Source organism: Felis catus, chromosome B3 (assembly GCF_018350175.1).
Source record: "Felis catus isolate Fca126 chromosome B3, F.catus_Fca126_mat1.0, whole genome shotgun sequence".
Taxonomy (NCBI): domain Eukaryota; kingdom Metazoa; phylum Chordata; class Mammalia; order Carnivora; family Felidae; genus Felis; species Felis catus.
Genome location: NC_058373.1, coordinates 51,571,219 through 51,590,891, shown reverse-complemented (window position 1 = coordinate 51,590,891; position 19,673 = coordinate 51,571,219). Strand labels below are relative to the sequence as shown.

At 40.8% G+C, this 19,673-nt stretch overlaps 1 protein-coding gene across 4 annotated transcripts in view; it reads right to left on the bottom strand.

Moving 5' to 3' along the window:
* The window catches only part of FAM214A (family with sequence similarity 214 member A), a 115,124-nt gene that overhangs the window by 85,824 nt on the left and 9,627 nt on the right, over positions 1-19,673 (bottom strand). Inside the window, exons 1-2 of one of the 4 annotated variants that reach the window (XM_045059298.1) lie at positions 3,247-3,383; positions 1,761-1,877 (exon numbers count right to left, since the gene is read on the bottom strand). In XM_045059298.1, the coding sequence (XP_044915233.1) occupies positions 1,761-1,776 (16 nt within the window). In that variant the 5' untranslated portion in view covers positions 1,777-1,877; positions 3,247-3,383. Of the gene's footprint in view, positions 1-1,760; positions 1,878-2,206; positions 2,479-2,556; positions 2,941-3,246; positions 3,384-19,673 lie in introns of those variants that run through there. The other 3 variants (XM_045059297.1, XM_045059296.1, XM_045059295.1) reach the window with 3 other exon arrangements.

The following is a 19,673-nucleotide window of genomic DNA, read 5'->3' as shown; positions in this document are numbered from 1 at the left end:
GTTTTAGAGGTCTGTCCACACATCATGATTAGAGTTGAAAATATTTTTGGCATTTCAAGAGTAAAGTTTCAATTATACAGAGAATTCACTCAGTTTCTTAGACACGGACGTAGAAGCAAATGAATTATTACTGTCATTAGCTAAGTACTGCCCGTCATGTGCCTTTCCAACTGCAGGTCAAGAAATCCATTCAATGGGTTGTGACAGCAGTTTTTAAAAATAGAAATAGAACAGAAAAGACAAGACCACACTCACAGAGTAAGGGTAAGTACGTTTTGTGAAAAGTTTATTTTTGTATTTCTATACTGTTTGGCAAAGTGAAAGATCCTTTAGGCCATGGGCCTAAAGATCCATATCATCATGATGAAATATCATCACAATACTAAACTTGCAATTCTATCATTTTTACATCATAAGGCTAAAGAAAGCTACAATTTTCAAGAGAAAAAATTTATTCTTATTCTATTTATTCTTAATGAATAAAGGTATTTATTTTTCCTAGTAATCTGTATCAGCTCATAACTAACATTTTATTGTGTTTGGTACCAGTTTTGGCTAAAATAGAGATGTGTGCAAATATTATTTTTTTAAGCTGCTTACAGCCTTAAAGCAAATTTTAACAACAAAAAACCCCAAAACAAATAGCTGCTTTTATTTTATTTATTTTGACATGCAATTACTGATCTTGGTGCCATTTTTCCAAAGTCACTGATGTACTCTAAAAATCTCAACTTGGCATTCTACACAAGCAACCTGCTTAGTAACAATACACTTGCTAATACTTCATGCATACATAGCCGATTTTTTAAAAACAGCCAAACACTTAAAACTAATTTCAACCACTAACTTAAGAATGGCTTTCTCCACTTCTTCCTGGTGCATTTTAAAAGGCACCATTAGCAAAGCCCTATTTTAAAACTAGAAAAGAAAAAGCCTTTGAATACACTTTGAAAAAAATAAGGAAATAATATTCTATTACATCTTTTGAAAAATGAGCATCTCATTTATATGAAGATAAATTACCATTTCCAATCCTAAAGTCTCCACTCTGTCATCTAGTCCAACTCTGTACCAAATACAATAATCCTCTTCCAACAACGTTCCTTGGAATCAAACCCGCATCTAAAAGTCTTCACTCCTAACTACTACTCTATTAATAATCTCCTAAACTTGGTCCTTGTCATTAATCAAAAGGCTGATAAATTAGTGTTTAATTCCTTTTAAAACCTTGAAAAACAGAGTATACGTTATTCTCATAAATCCTGAAAATACAGGTTTAGAAAGGAAAGGACACATTTAAGGCTCTGGACTGCTTTGCAAACTTTTAGAGTTTGCCTAAAGCACAAAAATCAGCTAATAAAAGCACTAACAGTAATAGAATAGTATTTGTCAACTCAACCTTAAATTTTCTCAGTTTATCAAGTTCAAGTTCTCCAGTTGAAAGTTTGTAAACCGTAAAGCTGAAGTTAGATTGACGTTACCAGAAAAAAAAAAAAAAATTGTGACTCTAATGAGATGTCAAGTATTGTGGAAATTACTACTTTCCAAACACTTCTGAAGAATATGTCCTGCCATCTAGATTCCAACTCTGTCTTCCTTGTGCCCTCCTCTACCTCACCTGCTGGAACCTATAACAGAAACAAGTGGGCATATGTAACAAGCAAAGAATTGATCCCGCCAGAGAATTAGGTTAACTTACAAACCGGGGCACAATAAAAAAAAAAAAAAAAAAAAAAATCCTACTGAAGTAAGTCATTTACCTCGGTCTGGCTTCATTTTCACATCCAATTTCCACCCAAGGTGCCGTGAAATACACTGGTGGGTTCTTTCAACCAGCTCGCCGCTGATCCTGTGGCTACAGCTCCGTTTTCAAAATGCTGCAAGAGACCAAAATAAAATCAATCCGGCCAGGCTCTGATACCCAGACCTTGCAAGAAAACTACTGTGAACAGGCCTCTTCCTGGCAACTAACTGCGGTGACAGCAACCCTCGGCAGCTCCGAAAAAAGCAAAACTCTCTGCGCGCGGCCTGCCCCATCTCCTCCGGACCCAGCACCCCTCTTCCCGCCCGTGTGCTCTCCAGGCCAAAGTGTCCTTCCTTGACACAGCGTCTCTGAACCAAAAGAAAGATCTATTTATAACCTGGAGGTACAGGCAAGAAAGAAAGAAAAAAAAAAAAAAGGTTCAAGCAACACGAGCTAACTAACCCCTTTGTAAAAAACGCCGCTGGGAACAGAGGCACCTCCGCACTGGCTGGTATAGAAATTCTCCGTCCAGGTGCCCGGGCGCAGGAAACTCTTCACGACCCCTAGCGCCTCGCCAGGAGCCCCGCCCGCCCCCGAAGGGCCTCACCTGTGTAATTACCCTCGGGCTAGCCTTCGTGTGGCAACCGCGGCCAAGTTTACACAATAAGAGGGTCAGAAAGAAATGCGAGTCATCTCCTCGCGCCCAGCCCCCAGCCCCAAACGAACTCTGCTGGGCTGTCCCGGGTCGTCCCCCCACCCCCACCCCCCGCCACCGCCACACGCACCAGACCCCCAACCCTGACTGGCCCGACCTGAGGTGGGCCTGAGGAGGGGTGTTTACAGCTGGGCGCTCGCCCCTGCTCGGCGCAGCCTGCCCGCTGCGGGCGCCTTCCGTCCCTCCGCGGCCCCGGATTTCCTTCAGCCTCGCCGCACCGAGCGCCGCGCCAGCCCCTCTTCCCGCCGGAGAGTTGTTTTCATGGCTCCCTCGGCCGACCTCTGCTGACTGACTCTCGCTCCTCGCCCGTCCCAAACCCTCCTCCTCTTGGCACTTCTCTGCGCCGCTCGCCCAGCGGCTCACATCACACTCCCACCTCAGACCCGAGGCTCCGAGAGGCACAGGGCCGGCGAGAGCGGAACGTGGCGCGCAGCGGCCCCCGGGGCTGCGTTACAGGACCATGGGGGCCCGAGACGACAAGCCCGACGCGGCTCCCGGGCGCCCTTGTGGCCATCCACCCCCGCCTCAGCCGCCGCCTCGCTTCACTCCCAGCGCTCAGCCCGTCCCCCTGCCCGACTCGCACCCGAGCCCCGCGGCCCCCGGGCTGCGCCCGCCCGTCGCCCCGGCCGGCCCGCTTGCCCCGCGCCTTTGCCAGCTCCTCGCCCGCCCGCTGTCTCTAGCTCTGGCGCCCCAGCTCCCGATCCCCCTCGCTCGCCCAGTTCTTTCTCTGCTGTTTGCCCTGTCAAAACACTGCCCGGGTCACGTGTCCCAACAACAGCCAACCCACCGCTCGTCACTTCCTCCCCGGCGGCCTCCGCGGCTGGCGCCCGGTTGTTATGGCAACACCCCGCACGCCCGGGGCCGCTAGCCCCGCGGCCTGGGTTTCGGTGCAGGTGCCCGACTGCTGCGCGGGCGCGGGGGGAACGGCAGCTGCGAAGGGCTGACAGAGCCTGGGAGGCTCGGGAGGCGCGAGGCGCTGCGGCCCCGCTCGGCCCCTGGCCGCGCTGAGAGCCGGCCGCCGCGCGTCTGGGACCAGGAATCCGAGCTGCGCTATTAGAACACAGGGTGACTGGGGAGATGTCATCCCGGGCCTGCCCCAGACGTGGAGGATAATTATAGTCTCCTCCTCCTCCACATGGGATGTTGGCTCTGGGTTGTGACCGAGCCCCAGTGGATTGCAGCACACGGTGGAACCCGGGTCTAATGTGGCAGGAGAGGGGGCAGCCAGGCGCATCAAGGAGTGAGGAGTTCAAGAGCAAGAAGCTCCGCTCCCTCTAGATTTTCCTAAATCCCTAGAGGTTTTAAGTAGAATTCGGAACCCAAGCTCCCAAGATACTCGCTGTGCTAAAAATAACTTTTATAACGTCTAAAACCCTGACTCATGGCAGGAAGACACTTTTGACACCATGTTATTGTTGAGGAGCTGTAATTTTGTTGTCCTGTAACAATGTGACATGATGACATTTCGTGTTGTGATGTGTCATCACTTCAACACAAACAGATGACAAGGATCTGCAGTAATTAAAAAAAAAAAAAAAAGGCAGTCCTAACAAGGGCTGAAGCTATTAGCTACTCAGTTTATAGACAAAGTACATAGGGGGTTGTGAGCTCAAAACAGACAAAGTACCAAATCTGCAATGCTCTTGATGTCATATGAAAAGGTTTTTTTTTTTTAATTTTTTTTTTCAACATTTATTTTTGGGACAGAGAGAGACAGAGCATGAACGGGGGAGGGGCAGAGAGAGAGGGAGACACAGAATCGGAAACAGGCTCCAGGCTCCGAGCCATCAGCCCAGAGCCTGACGCGGGGCTCGAACTCACGGACCGCGAGATGGTGACCTAGCTGAAGTCGGAGGCTTAACCGACTGCGCCACCCAGGCACCCCGAAAAGGTTTATTTTTTTAATGAAATAATTTTGCATTTAAGAATCAAAACCGGAAAGTATCATGGTAAGTCTAAAGGTGATTTATTTTAGGGGCACCTGGGTGGCTCAGTCAGTTAAGCATCTGACTCTTGATTTTGGCTCAGGTCATGTTCCCACCCACTGGTGGGATCAAGCTTCCCATGGGCTCTGTACTGACAGAGCAAAGCCTGCTTAGGATTCTCTCTCTGCCCCTCCCTTGCACTCTCTCAAAATAAACATTTTTTAAAAAGGTGATTTACTTTATAGTTTTTGTACTCCTTTGTGGTTTCCAAAGTTTTACAGTATTACTTTTACATCAGAAATTTTTGCATTTTTTTTGCCTTACATCAAATACATGAAACTTCAATTAAGAAAAATACTAATTTTCTAGATGTGTTGATATATACAGTAAAATCACATGGACAACTGCAATGATTAACCTTAACTCTAAGATTGTATCTAACCAAAACAGGGCAGAACATTCATGAGGGTAACATTTCATTTTCAGGAAAATGTTCTATCATGAAGATGAAACTTCTGGCAAATGGCAACAGTTCCTTAGTCTCTGTAATGGCTACAAATCTTAACTCCTAGTGGACCTGATTCTGATATTAGTGAATACTCTAATATGTAGTTTCCTTTGTGAAGTTTTACTTGTTCTACAAACACCTCTCAATTAACCTTGGTAATGGGAGACAGAAGGAACACTTCCAGATAATCCAAAACCCTAAATTTAGCACAACAGCTGGGACCAGATAACAGCTATTGTAAAAGGCTTAGTAAGTGAACAGATCTGGAAGCCAGATCTGCGATTTAGCTCCTTTTCCTCTGCCTATTTTGCAAAAAGTATAAAGACCAGAAAAAATGTTGACAGCTGAAGTTGAGAATATTGGATAACATGGAACACAAATTAGAATAATTCTCTTTTCCATAATTCAGTTTTTTTTAAAGGTTTTTTTTTTTTCAACGTTTATTTATTTTGGGACAGAGAGAGACAGAGCATGAACGGGGGAGGGGCAGAGAGAGAGGGAGACACAGAATCAGAAACAGGCTCCAAGCTCTGAGCCATCAGCCCAGAGCCTGACGCGGGGCTCGAACTCACGGACCGCGAGATCGTGACCTGGCTGAAGTCGGACGCTTAACCGACTGCGCCACCCAGGTGCCCCCATAATTCAGTTTTAATAGCACATAGATAAATGATGTCTGAACATTTCTTAGACTAACTTGAAGATTTTTATTAGGAATCCTAAATCTGTTTAACAATCGATCATTATGTCAAAGGAAAGAGTACTTAAAAGTGTTATTTTTGACCCATTCTTCAAGTTGTTTCATTCACTTAACACACATTTAGTGAACACTCATTATTTGCTAGGCACATCCTAGTCTCAGAATAAAAGGTGATGAAAAACAGGGTCACTTTTCTTATGGAGCTTACAATATTGACTATGGCATAGCTTTGGTCAAGTCACATTCGAGAGCCTTTTTTCACCTGTGAAAATGAAGCGTTTTAACTCTCACAGAAGGTAATTTCTTTCCTTTCTAAAACAATTCTATTATTGGAGAAAACATATCCAGAATGGTTGGAAATAAGGACCCTCCCACAATGGCAACTCTAAGTGTTCGTGATAAATGTGTTTGCACTTTGGGGCACCCAAGCAAAACAAACATCTCTGGTTCCTACTTGGTGAGGGGTAAGGGTCAGCAAAGCAAGGAAGTCAAAACAGCTGACAGGAATCTTCCCCTTTTTCTATCTGATTTGCTCTCCATTTTGCTTTCCCCTAGTGTTCCAAAGACGTATAATCTCAAAAAAAAAAAAAAAAAAAAAAAAAAATTCTTCAGCAAGGACGTAATCCCCTCAACTTTTACAGGTTTTTTTGAAGTAGTATGTAACAAAACCTTATTTAATGGAGGTCTCTATTAGTTCTTTCACTGAGGTGTTGAGGATAACTGGTTTGCCCACTTTATTAATACAGGGCTGTTCCTTTACCAAGGTCATGGAATGAGTCCAGGGTACCCGAATGGGCTCTACCCAAGTAGAGATGGGCACCCTTTTCTTCTTGTATCTCTAGCACTAAGCAGAGGACCTGGCACAGAATACATGTCAAACTTTATATTAACCAATAAAATTTTCGTTTACATGCCCCAAAACTGTACCCCGAATAGTGATTGACATTTTCTCTCTAGTAGGTTAAAGCTAGAGCGTTGGGCAATCAGTTAGTGGCACAAACTTCACATGTGAAGGAGAGGTTTTCACTGTCCTTGATGTACTGTCCCGTAATAGTAGGAATGTCCTGGTTTGAATTGTGCCCCTCAAAATATTATGTTGAATTCCTAATCCCTATACTTGTGAATGTGACCTTGTTTGGAAATAGGGCCTTGCAGATATAATCAAGTTAAGCCCAGGTCATAATGGATTCAAGTGGGCCCCTAAATCCAACTACTAGTTTCCTAATAAAGTGAGAGCAATTTGAAGACAGAGGAGACAGGGAAGGTGGCCATGTGACAGAGACAGGAATGATACAGCCGCAAGCCTAAAGAATGCAAAAGATTGCCTGGAGCTACCAGAATTTAGCAAGAAACGAGGATTTTCCTCCCAAGAATTCAGAGGGAGTATGGCATTGCCAATACCTTGATTTTGCCCTTCCCACTTTCAGAACCATGAGAGAATAATGATCATTGTTTTAAGGCACTCAACTTTGTTGTATTTTGTTACTGTAGCCTTAGGGAACTTATCTAGAACTCTAACAATATTGCTTTAATTTTTTTCTTGGCTTGTAAGTTGTATTGCGGATATTACAAGTTTTCTAAAGTTCAGGCTCCGAATGGTCACCTAAATATGGACATCTTCAATTCTGTAACAATTACAGTAAATCACTTGCAAATGTGAAAAAAAAACTCTCAAGTGTGGAAGAACAACTTTGACCATAAAGGATGATCATGACTAAGTGGTTGAGAATCATGAATTGAAAATACACTATTTTAAATATGGTGAATGGCCAATCTGTTTCATCATAAAATAATGAACAGTACAATTAACATGTAGATAAAGCTAGTCTTGCATTATAAGTAAAAAAAAAAAATCGAATTGTGTACTTTTAGTTCTTGAAATAACAAGAGGAAAGGCAAGCTATCTTTTCAGAAAGCTAACTTGTTTCCAATGGTTCACTTAAATTCATTGCAGTTCATTTGTTTCTAAGGGAGAAAGATTGTGGAGTTGTTGCTAAGGTATCGTTTCTAATAAACAATCCTCCACCTTCCCTTAAATTGACTGGCTGTTTTTTGTTTGGTTTTTTTTTTTTTTTTTTTTTTTTTTTTTCTTGAGGCTCCTGTTTGTCTACCTTCTATGACCACAAGTATAAGGAAATGAAAAGTGATTCTACTTCCTGTCTGCAGAAGTGACTGTAGTACTTAGAAATACAAAAGCATCTAAATTTCAAGCCATGGAAACCCTTAATCAGATTTGCTGAGCTGCTAGAAGTCTCTGAGTCATCGAGTTTTAAGATCTTTTGAAAAGTTAGTAATTGTTCATTTTTGTAACAGTAACTGTGCTTAGCAGTTCACAGATATTATACATTTGATCCTGTTACCACCTTCTTATCTCGTGGATTAGGAAACAGGCTCAGAGAGGTAACTTTCCCAAAGCTATAGTTACTAAGTAGAAGGAGTCTACTTCCTTTAATGAGCTCATTTAATGTCTTTAACATTATGAAGTTAAATTATTCCAAAATTTTCAAATGGGAAAACTAAGGCTCAGGAACACTGAAAATGGTTGCACATTTATAATGTCAACTGGTTTATATAAACTTAGGCTCAATGCTTTGAGGTACAAGTTCTAAATAAAATGGTTCTGTTTTTGTTTTGTTTTTGTTTTTTTTATTTTTTTTTAACGTTTATTTATTTTTGAGACAGAGAGACAGAGCACGAACAGGGGAGTGGCAGAGAGAGAGGGAGACACAGAATCTGAAACAGGCTCCAGGCTCTGAGCTGTCAGCACAGAGCCCGACGCGGGGCTCGAACTCACGGACCATGAGATCATGACCTGAGCCGAAGTTGGACGCTTAACCAACCAAGCCACCCAGGCGCCCCTGTTTTTGTTTTTTACATATAAACTCCAAAGATCAAATAGCCACCAAGTTAATAACAGTAGCTAACTTTTCTTGAACACTTAAGTAGTAAGCACAATTGAGTACCCTATAGGGATTAGTTTGTTTAATCTCCGTGACATCCCTGTGAAGTATTATTATCCCTATTTTAAAATTAAATAAATAGGAAGAGGGAAGTTTATAACATGCCCAAGGTGAAGCAATTAGGAAGTGTCACGGCCAAGATTCACACTCAGAGAACAGGACTTTGGAGCATAAGTTCTTAACCACCAACTGGTATTGGTCCCCTTTAGTTTGGTTTTCCACCCCAACCCTGTACTTTAATGCCACTGAGCTCTCGCCATTTCCCCATCATGCATCCCTCCCCAGTTCCTAAACCTTTCTGGACTTTGAAAGCCCAAGTCCTACCTTATCATGTGTTCTAAAGCCCACACTCAAGTGTTTTCTCTGAACACTTATTTTTACTCTTAAAACTACATTTTATCTTTTAAGGACAGAAATCAAAGGTGACCTCAAATTCCCTTGTATTTCTTACGTTGAATAGCACCAGACTGGGCACAAAGACTCAAGTAATTTTTCAAGACCTAAAAGCCATCACTATTCTCTAGAACTGTTCCAGCCAGTCAGTAGCCACTAGTCACCTGTGGCTACTGAGTACTTCAAATGTGGCTGGTGAAACTGAGAAACACCATTTTTAATTTTAATTAATTTAAATGGAATGATGGGTTCTTGGTTTCAATAATAGAAAACTATGTCTGGAAAAAGTTGAGTATGTGAATCTACCTTTTTCCACCTGTAAATTTTAGGGTATCTAAATACAGATCATTTCTATTGTAAGTTTAGCACCCAAACTCAAAGTGTAAAACATACACCAGATTTCAAAAGACTTAGTAATAAAAATGAATGTAAAATATCTCTATTAATACTTTTACAATATTGACATGTTGAAATGATCCTATTTTAGATTAGGTTTCTTTTTAAATTTTTAAAATATGGCTACTGAACAACGTAAAGCTACATGTGTAGCTCACGTACTATTTTTATTAGGACTGCTTTAGGACAGAAGACATTTGAAAATCAGCTCTCCTCCTAACCAAGTGATGCCTTTCGAGGGGTGCAAATTTTGAGATTAGGGAACTTGCTGCTTGCTCCAGTCCTGTCAAGAAGAGTTCCATGTATCCTAACGGGCCTGGAGTGCACCACAACATGGTAAGAACGTACCTTAGATTTGGTAGGAATAGCAGTGAAATTTCCGTTAAAACACATGTTGGATTCAGTTGAGTTTTCACAGAAGTTCTTTTTTGCCGCATGCCTCTCAGAGGCTCACACACAGAACTACCTTACCCCAAACAGTGTGAACTATTTTCAGAAGTAGTGATGGGTGGACTTCTCTAAACAGTTCAACTCTCCATGAGCTGGTTGTGCCAATAAGTCTGTTATAAGTAAAATTACTGATCCTTTTCCTCCTTTCATCAGAATATATTAGTTCATTGCATTCTAATGATAATTCTACCAATAGTGCTTTTGATACTTAAAAAAAAAAGGAATCCATACCATTTGACTCAAAAAGTAGATATAAACAACAATAGTAATCTCTATTTCAAAATGTGCATAGTAAACTAAATGATCAGATACTTCAGGGAAAAAAAAATCGGAAGCAGAGTCTGTAAGAAAAATCTTTTCTTAGGTTCTATTATCTTAGGTTAAGAAAAAAAAAGTTTTCTAAGACTGCACAGAAATAATGCAGAAAACCCCAACTCTTTTTTACAAATGGAAAAACACATAATTGAAACTAAACCTTCACATATAACGGATAGAGCAATCTGTAATGTATTTTTAGTAAATCAAACTTTTCCTGCTTTTATCAGAACCCCAAAAGCTCAGTTCAGCATAAAGAGAATTCTAGAAGTGATTCTTTATTTGCCTGTTGTGTATATCTCAATAATTTCATACTGCCATGCTTCAGAGAGACAGGAACATTAGCTGCCTCTTTATTCTAAATTGCACAGACAAAATTATGTACTTGCAACTCAGTGTAATTGGTCTTTATTTCCAAAATGTCATTCTTGTCTAACATAAGTGTAATTCAATTCAGCATTCACTGAACTTTGTATGCCAAATACTTTGCTGGGCTCCTAGAAAGACAAAGGCCAGAAAAGCTAGTACTGACCCCTCAAAAATTTTATTAATCTAAAAAGAAGATAGCTAGGTAAATAAATAACTACAGCTTAGTTTTATTACAGGAAAAAAAAATTCACGCATGAAGAACACAGCTCAAAAAAAAAAAAATCACTTCTCTCTAGGAGAAGGAATTGCTCAAGAAGGAAAGAACGTATTAGCCATGTTTTAGAAGATGAAGAGGAGCTCATTCGACAGGCAAAATAGGGTGGGATGGAGATGAAGGAAATTGTTCCCAACAGATGAAGCACAGCATGTCACTGAAGCATGATAGAACACACTTTGTTCAAGATGCCCTATTAGAAGGTCAGATTTAAGAAAGTTAAATGCAAATGATTAGGTAGAGCATTAGACAAAGCCCCTTTTTAAAAAAAAAAAAAATCAACCCCAGTTCTTCATCACCCCCCCACTCCCCCCCCTCCAAGTTCCATGCCTTTCCCATATAACTGCAGTCTCTCTCAGTAATAGGTCAGAATACATTTCCCAGATCCTGGTTCAGCCATGTGACTTGCTTTGAGGAAAAGAATGAGGCTAAAATGGTGGTTTTGAGCTAGACCTTAAGAGGCCTTGGCTGTTTGCTCTCTTGTACCTCTGCCATTAACATGAGAGACACTTGCCAGGGCTACCCTACTGGTCCCTGAAGATGAGAGACAAGTGGAATGAACTCTAACCACCTTTCCTGACCCACAGATCAACCCAGCTTTGATTAGCAAAACCCCCACAACCAACCCATATATCCACATCCCCGAGTATTAATTGTTTTATACAACTGGAGTCATTTGTTTTGCAGCATTATTGCAGCAATAGCAAACCAATGTAGCCATAACAGTGAACTTGGATTTTATCATGTGAATGACAGAAAACTATAAACAATTTTAACAGATAACTAAATTGTTCCAGAAACAATTGGCTTCAGCAACAAAGTGGAGGACAGAGATGGAAAGAGGATGGTGGGAGAGGTAGTGGCAAAGAAGTTATTTTAATGGGCCAACCCCAAGAGTATGCAGATCTGAACCAAGGCAATGGCAGTGTAAATGGAGTAGAAAAGACAGACTGGAGAGAGATTTAAAAGGGAGAATTGATAGAAAAAAAGAGAAGGGAGCATTTTTGTCTCCACTACTCCATCCCAACCTGGCTTGGAATAGTTGGTGGATCAACAGGTACTAGTAGGAAATACAAAACAAAGATCAGATTGGCCACTGAGTGCTGGGGTAGGGGTAGGAAATAGGAGTATTTAGTTTTAGATACATGATGTCTGAAAAACCTGTAAGCATCTAGACAATTCTGACATTCTGACATTCTGACATTCTAGACATTCTGAAGGTAAAGAAAGATTCTGCTCTGGAGATTGGGAATGAGGTCTCATCTAGGTATATATTACTCAGAAACAATTAGCATACAAATGGTGGCTCCCCCATGGGTGCAGATGGAGAGATGATGGCATAAGAGAAGGATAAGTGCTCAAATGTTGGCTGTTGCAGGGAAGTCAAAAGAAGGACTGAGAAATATTCTTTTGATTTCTCTATCCTGTTACCCCTAAGAGAAAAACTCTTTTTACAAATGGACAGAGGTAGCCTGGGCCCCATTGAACTCACTGTGTATTCAATAACCCACAACTGGGAAATTCACAGTGTAGTTGCTTTGAATCAGATCACTACTTTGCACCAGGTCAGGGCAGCATAATTCTGAGAACAGTCAACAGATTTACCCTGAACACATATTTTGGGAATTCATTATCATCTGTACTATATCCCAAAAAGGCCATTATCCATGATCTCATGAAGTGCACTGGCAAAATCCAACATGCAGAGATCTCAGGAAAATTGTTTTTCTGAGAATAATGCACTTCAGAAACATTTTCTGATTTATAGGCATGTCACATATGAAAAACCAAGAAAATAAATTCTCCCCAGCTCTTATTCCTAAGTGCCCGTGTACTCAATTTCTCTTCAGTGTGCTCTATGCATGACATTTTCCTCCCAATAAGTTATGGCTTATTTCTGTCTCTTCGTCAGGATACACTGTGATGATTCTAGGAAACATGCCAGGTATTGATGGCTTGTCTGGCAAATGATATCCACACAACAAAGATATGGCAACATGAATATAAAATAAAACCAGTATGGCTGTTTGGATTGTTAGGTATTTATACAGGACAGACCCTGGCTGTGGCTTTTAATAGGAAAGTAGTTCTAGGCCATGCAAGAGAACTCAAAGTACCCGTCTCTTTTGTGGCCCTCTTTTTTATTTTTTATTTTTTTGCCATGTAACCCTACTCTCCTGGCCACAAATGATTGAATCAGGGTAATACCTGACCTGAAGAAAACACTCTATAGGCTGGCAAGTGGCCTGTGAAGTAGTTTAGCCCTAGAGAACTCAGCCCAGAAGGAATACAATATATCAGCTAGTGACTAGCTAATCATACTCTTTAGATGGTGGTGGTAGAAGGGTAGTCATGTGCTTGAGGCATACAGAGTTAGTTACAGCTGGAGCAGAGAGCAGACACAGAGGATTCCCTAACAGTGAGCAATCGAAAATTGAGTAAGAGACACCCAGTTCTGAAAGAGCATTAAGTGCTCTTAAGCCAAGGACTACAAGTAGACTGCTGGGGGTGTTTCTAGTCCCAAGTGATGGGAATGATGGTCCAATTTTCTGTGAAGCCTGGCTATGTTTTCCGAGATTTTGTTGTTGTTGCTGTCTTTCATGGTTCTGTAAATCTTTCCAATAAACCCTTATAACAAAGGCAACCTGAACATCCCTAATAGTTGAAACTCACAAGTATCTCATACAATTTTATATTACTTCCAAATTATGAGTGAAAAATGTCAAAATACAGGGGTGCCTGGGTGGCTCAGTGGGCTAAGCGTCTGACTTAGCTTCAGGTCATGATCTTACTGTTTGTGAGTTAGAGCCCTGCATCGGGCTCCGTGCGGACAGCTCAGAGCCTGGAGCCTGCTTCACATTCTGTGTCTCCCTCTCTCCCTGCCCCTCTCCTACTTGTGCTTTTGCTCACTCTCAAAAATAAACAAACATTTAAAACAAACAAAAAATATTTTAAAAATGTCAAAATACATTAATGAATTAGATTCTCTACAGATGTCAATCATTCAATCAACAATATGTAGTAATTACCTGCTATGTGCCAGACATGAACTAGCATTAGGAATTTAATAGTGAACAAGATTGACATGACTCCTGACTGTATGGTGCTATGGTCTAGCCTGGAATACTTAGACCGCTTGGCTCTTAACATGTACTATATGGACAGATCTAAACTTAATAGGTCTCAGAAGCTTGTGATCTACATTTTCTTTGAATATTCATGGTTTTGTAAATATATCACATTGACAAGGGTGTGGCATATGCTAACACTTTAGGGATACAACATTTATATTAGAATAAAGTTTAGTTCAGAGGTTTTAAAGATTTACTCTATTTGGAAACGAAGCAAATGATAGAAAATGGGGCTAACAAAACTTTAAACTATTAAGTAGAACATGGCCACTGAGTAGAGCCAGAAGGATAGTAACAAGATGAGGCTTGCAGAAATCAACAGAAAAGAATAAGGTGATGACATTTATATGCCAGCATTTTGCAACAGTGGTAATGTGCCACCTACAAATGAAAGTGAGCCCCCGATGTAAAAAGGCCATTTTTCTTCGTCCTCAGTAAAAGATAAACTGAAAATTAATGGCATGGATTGCCCAAGATAACAAGGCTAACAATAAAGATATAGGTGATTCATTAACCCAGATTGAAGAAAAATGGAGAAGATGGAATCTGGTGCTTGGTGAAATTGAAATGTCAAGGAATGGACATTGATACATCCTGCTGGGAACTCAATAGTCAAGCAAAAATTTTTAATGCTGTATTTCTTAGATCACCTAAAATTAAGAGTAAATATATTTCCAGTGAAGGTAAGATGGTCCAGTGAGAGTGGAGAATTTTGGGAACACTGTTAAGGTCTTCGAAGTTTCTCAGATTCTCTAGCTATTATTTTATTTGGAGTATCAGAGACTGATGCTCTTTATATTCTACCATTCACATTTTTTCAGGCTGTCTCTTCAAGATTCCCAAATCCCTGAACACCTGAACTTGTACTTGCTGTAAGAGATAGTCTGATTGCTATAGTACTGCTATGGAGATTATCTCTTAGTGTCTTCAATTCAATGGATTGCAGTTTCAATGCCTGCAGTTCTTTAAGGAAAGAACACAGATGACTTTAGAAATTATAGATGGCATAACTACAGCTACCGAAGATAATTTTAATTACCTCAAAATTTTATTTACCTAATTTTATACAAATTTGAAAATAAAAGTGGATATTATGGAAAATATCAAGTATAAAATGGAGTTGAGAACAGATAGAGAACCAGACTAGACCAATCATCATCTAAGAAATACAATAGCCAGGGCGCCTGGGTGGCTCAGTCAGTTAAGCGTCCGACTCAGTTTCAGCTCAGGTCAGATGTCACAGTTTGTGGGCTTGAACCCTGCATTGGCCTCTATGCTGGCAATGTGGAGCCTGCTTGGGATTCTCACTCTCCCTCTCTTTCAAAATAAATTAATAAACTGAAAAAAAAAAAGCAATAGAATAGCCAAAGATCTACTCCTAAAGAGTTACCATACCCAGAAGACTTCACAAGTTTACATGAGAATTCTACAAAACCATCAAAGAACAGATGATTTCTTTGTTATACACGCTTCCCAAAGCGCGCGCGCACGCACACACACACACACACACACACACACACACACACACACACACAAAGGATAAAAAGCTTCACATTTCATTCTGAGACCAACATAATCCTGATCACAAACCAAAATGGAAAGTACTGTCTCTGTCTCCCCTTCAAAAAAAAAAAAATACCCACAAGAAACAACTCACATTTATAAACATAGAAGCAAAAATCCCAAATACAGTATCAGCTCAGAATATGGTAGTGTGGTAAAGGAATATATTACATCACGACTAAGAGAATTTATTGTAGGAATACACAACTGCTTCAAAATAATGAAGTCTATTTCTTTAGAACATTAAAAAAAAAAGTTTATTTAACTTTAGAAGAAGAAAGAGCAGGGGAGGGGCAGGGAAAGAAAGAGAAACCCAAACAGGCTCCCATCTGTCAGGCCAAAACTCAAAACAGGGCTCAATCTCACTAACCCTGAGATCATGACTTGAGCCAAAAATCAAAAGTCAGACACTCAACCAACTGACCACCCAGGAGCCCCTATGAAGTCTATTAATACAAATCACCATACTATCCATTTAAAGGAAATAGAAACCAAATGATCATCTTAGGCTGAAAAGTACACTTGACAAAATTTAATTCCATCCCTATCAAAATGTCAAAGAAAGCTAAGAGAGTAAAACTTCCTTATCGAGAATTCTATGTAACACTACAGCAAGCGTCATACCTAATCGTGAAACATTCAAAGCAAGAATTTCCTTGAAAGTAAAAAAAACAAGAATACCTCCACCACTGCTATTCACTATTTAAGGTTTTAGTTAACACACACTGAAACACTAAAATACAAGTCAATGGAAAAGAGGAAACAAAACCTATTTCCGAAGTTATGGTAAAACTATTAGAACTAATGAGGAAATTCAATATAAGATCAATATTTGAAAAATTAATAGTTTCTAATACTCCAACAATAGCCAGTTAGAGAATATTAGGGGAAGGAGATCCATTCACAACAGCAACAAAATCATCACATCACTTAGAAGTAAATCTAATGAGGGGCGCCTGGGTGGCTCAGTCGGTTGTGCATCCGACTTCAGCTCAGGTCATGATCTCGCAGTTTGTGAGTTCGAGCTCCGCGTCGGGCTCTGTGCTGACAGCTCGGATTCTGGAGCCTTCTTCAGATTCTGTGTCTCCCTCTCTCTCTGCCCTTCCCCCACCTGTGCTCTGTCTCGGTCTCTCAAAAATGAATGTAAAAAAAATTTAAAAAAGAAGTAAACCTAATGAAAAATGTTAAAGACTTACATGGAAAAAACAATGACAGAAAAGAAGACAAAATAGCTAGAGAGACAGACAATGTTTCCTGGATAGGAAACCCCAGTGTTTTGAAGAGAAGGTTTTTCAATCTACAAAATCAATGCAATCTCAATCAAAATCTCCAAAAAATTTTTAAATGGAATATGTTGATTACAAAAGTTTACATGCAACACTAGAATGACACAACACAGTGAAAGGCTTGCACGAACAGCACGTGAAAAATATTAACTAACAAATGGCCTCTTCAAGGCTTGCTTTTCATGCTCACGTAATAAAAGATAGTAGCTGGGATGACTGTGTGACTCGGTTAAGTGACCGACTCCTGATTTCAGCTCTGGCTCAGGTCATGATCTCATGGTTGTGAGATTGAGTTCCATGTCAAGCTCCACGGTGGGAGCGGAGCTTAAGATTCTCTCTCTCTTCCTCTTCCTCTGCCTCTGGAATGGTCTTTCCCTCTCTCAATCTCTCGCTGTCTCTCAAAAAGAAGAGGAAACAAGAAGAAACAAGAGGAAACAAAGAAAGGGGAGACGGGGAGACGGGGGGGAGAGAGAGAGGGGGGGAGAGGGAGAGAGAGAGAGAGAGGGGGAGAGGGGGAGAGAGAGAGAGAGAGAGAGGGGGGGGGGAGAGAGAGAGAGAGAGAGGGGGGGGGAGAGAGAGAGAGAGTCAGTCGTTGGGGGGGAATGGCAGAGATGAATGCCTGCACAATTTAAATCCTCTCTCACACCTAGTCCTCCTTTCTTTTGTTCAGCACCTATACATGAGTTCTCTAAATTCAGTGCACTATATGACTGTTCTGTACTTTGATACATTCTCTTAAAATACAAGACCCTAGAATTTTGCAACTTTTTGCATCAGTCTCTGCATCTCACACTTAAGCTTCTGAGTACATTTTAATACATGATTGCTTAGAATTAAAACAGGTAATACCCTGTCTCCTTTGACACTCAAAAATTCAAAGAAATTTGACCCTGATGCCTTGGTGTCACATCAGCTAGAAAATACACAACACAAATAAATGCTGAAAGAAAACATTTTGAACACTCCCCAAAACACACTGTTTTACAAGAGCACTGTTGCCAAAATTAGAAAAATCCATTACGTTTTTAAAATCTAATTTAAAAATACTTTGTCTTACCAATTTCACTGAACATATACTTTTCCACTTTTAAATTTAATTTCTGTGTGTTCTGATAGCAAAAAAAAAAAAATAGTAGAAAAAGCTATCGCTTCCTTTTTTGACTACTTTTTTTTGAATAACTTTTATTTAATGTTTATTTTTCAGAGAGAGAGAGAGACAGAGACAGAGACAGAGAAGAGAAGAGAGAAGAGAGTGCAAGCAAGGGCAGGGCAGAGAGAGACAGAGGATCCAAAGCAGGCTCTGTGCTGAGAGCAGAGAACCTGATGCAGGGCTCCAACTCAGGAGCCTTGAGATCATGACCTGAGCCACCCAGATGCCCCTTTTTCGACTACTTTTTAAATGTTAGTTGTCCCCCCAAATTTGCCAGTTTTCTTTCATCAGTCTACAGGAACTCTCTGGGCAAGACCAATCTTCAAGTATTCCCCACAAGCTAAACAGCTTCCATATTTACAATTCTGTGCCATTCATCCTTTCCCCTGAACTCTATACCACCTACTAGCTGCACCCATTAGGACAACCTAAAGGTCCTTTCTCAAAAAAGTAAATCAATAGCATTTCCTTCATTTCCTAAAAACTTCTGCTCCTTTCCTGCCTTTCCTTTCTTGGAGATACATCATCATTCCCTATCCATTCATACGGTATCTATCGAGCACCTGCTATGCACAATCACTGTTCTGGATGTTTGAAACCACAGTGACCAAAACAAAGATCCCAGTCTTCAAGGGCCTCCTATTCTACTGAGAGCTGGTAGATAATAAATTAAGTAAGTGATATGGTATATTAAAAGTCAGGAATAAATAGAACAGACTGAGACTTGAGGAAGGGCTTTTTTTTTTTAATGTTTATTTTTGAGAGAAAGTAAGTGTGAGCAAGGGAGCAGGCAGAGGATCTGAAATGGGCTCTGTGCTGACAGCAGAGAGCCCCATGAAGGGTCTGATCTCAGGAACCATAAGATAATGACCTGAGCTGAAATCAGAGGCTTAACCAACTGAGCCACCCAGGCACCCTGAGGAGATAGACCTTGTAGATATAACGTGAAGGGGTTAAAGGCAGTTAGCATGTGCATATCTAAAGAAAGACTGTTTCAGACGAAGAGAAGAGTCCGTGCAGAGGCCCAAAGCAAGAACATTCCCTTGTATACTTGAGAAGAGTAACTTGCTAGAACATAGTAAATGGGGGAGGCAGGGGAGTAGGTGAGGTGAAGGGAGTAAGATGAAGAGAGAAGATGGAGGGCCATATTATACAGAGCCTTAAGGGCTAATGGAGGGACTTTGACCATTGCATGCCTTTGAGCAGAGACATTATGTAATCTTATCTTTAAAAAGTTCACTGACTGCTCTGTGGAAATTAGACCTTAGTGAGGCAAGACCATATCCTACAAGCTAGTTAGTAGGTGATTACTACAATCCAGCTAAGAGCTAGTAATAGCTTGGATTGCCATCATCTCTCTTACCCAAGCTGGGATCCTGAAAGAATTCCTCCTAGGCATTCCCCTCTCCCATTTCCCAAATCATTTCCTCACTCTCCCAACACACATACCTGGATTCTATTTCCAAATAGCAACCATGCCCTCCACCTCTTACCACAACCTCCATTCAGGCTTATCTGGACCACTGAGATGGCCTCCTAACTGGCCTTCCTGTCTCTGACTTCCCCCTTAGTCTATCAGCCAGGATATCCTTCTGATCACAGGGAACCTTAGTCTGGAATACATACACAGACTTCACTAGGTCTATGATACTGAGAAAAGTACATTTTCAGTAAAATCTAACTGAAATTTAGTATTCTTTGGTTATGAATGTAAGAAACAACCATAGTATTAGAACGCATGATGTCATCAATAGTAATTACAGATATTTTCATATCACATTATAGTTGAAGCCTACA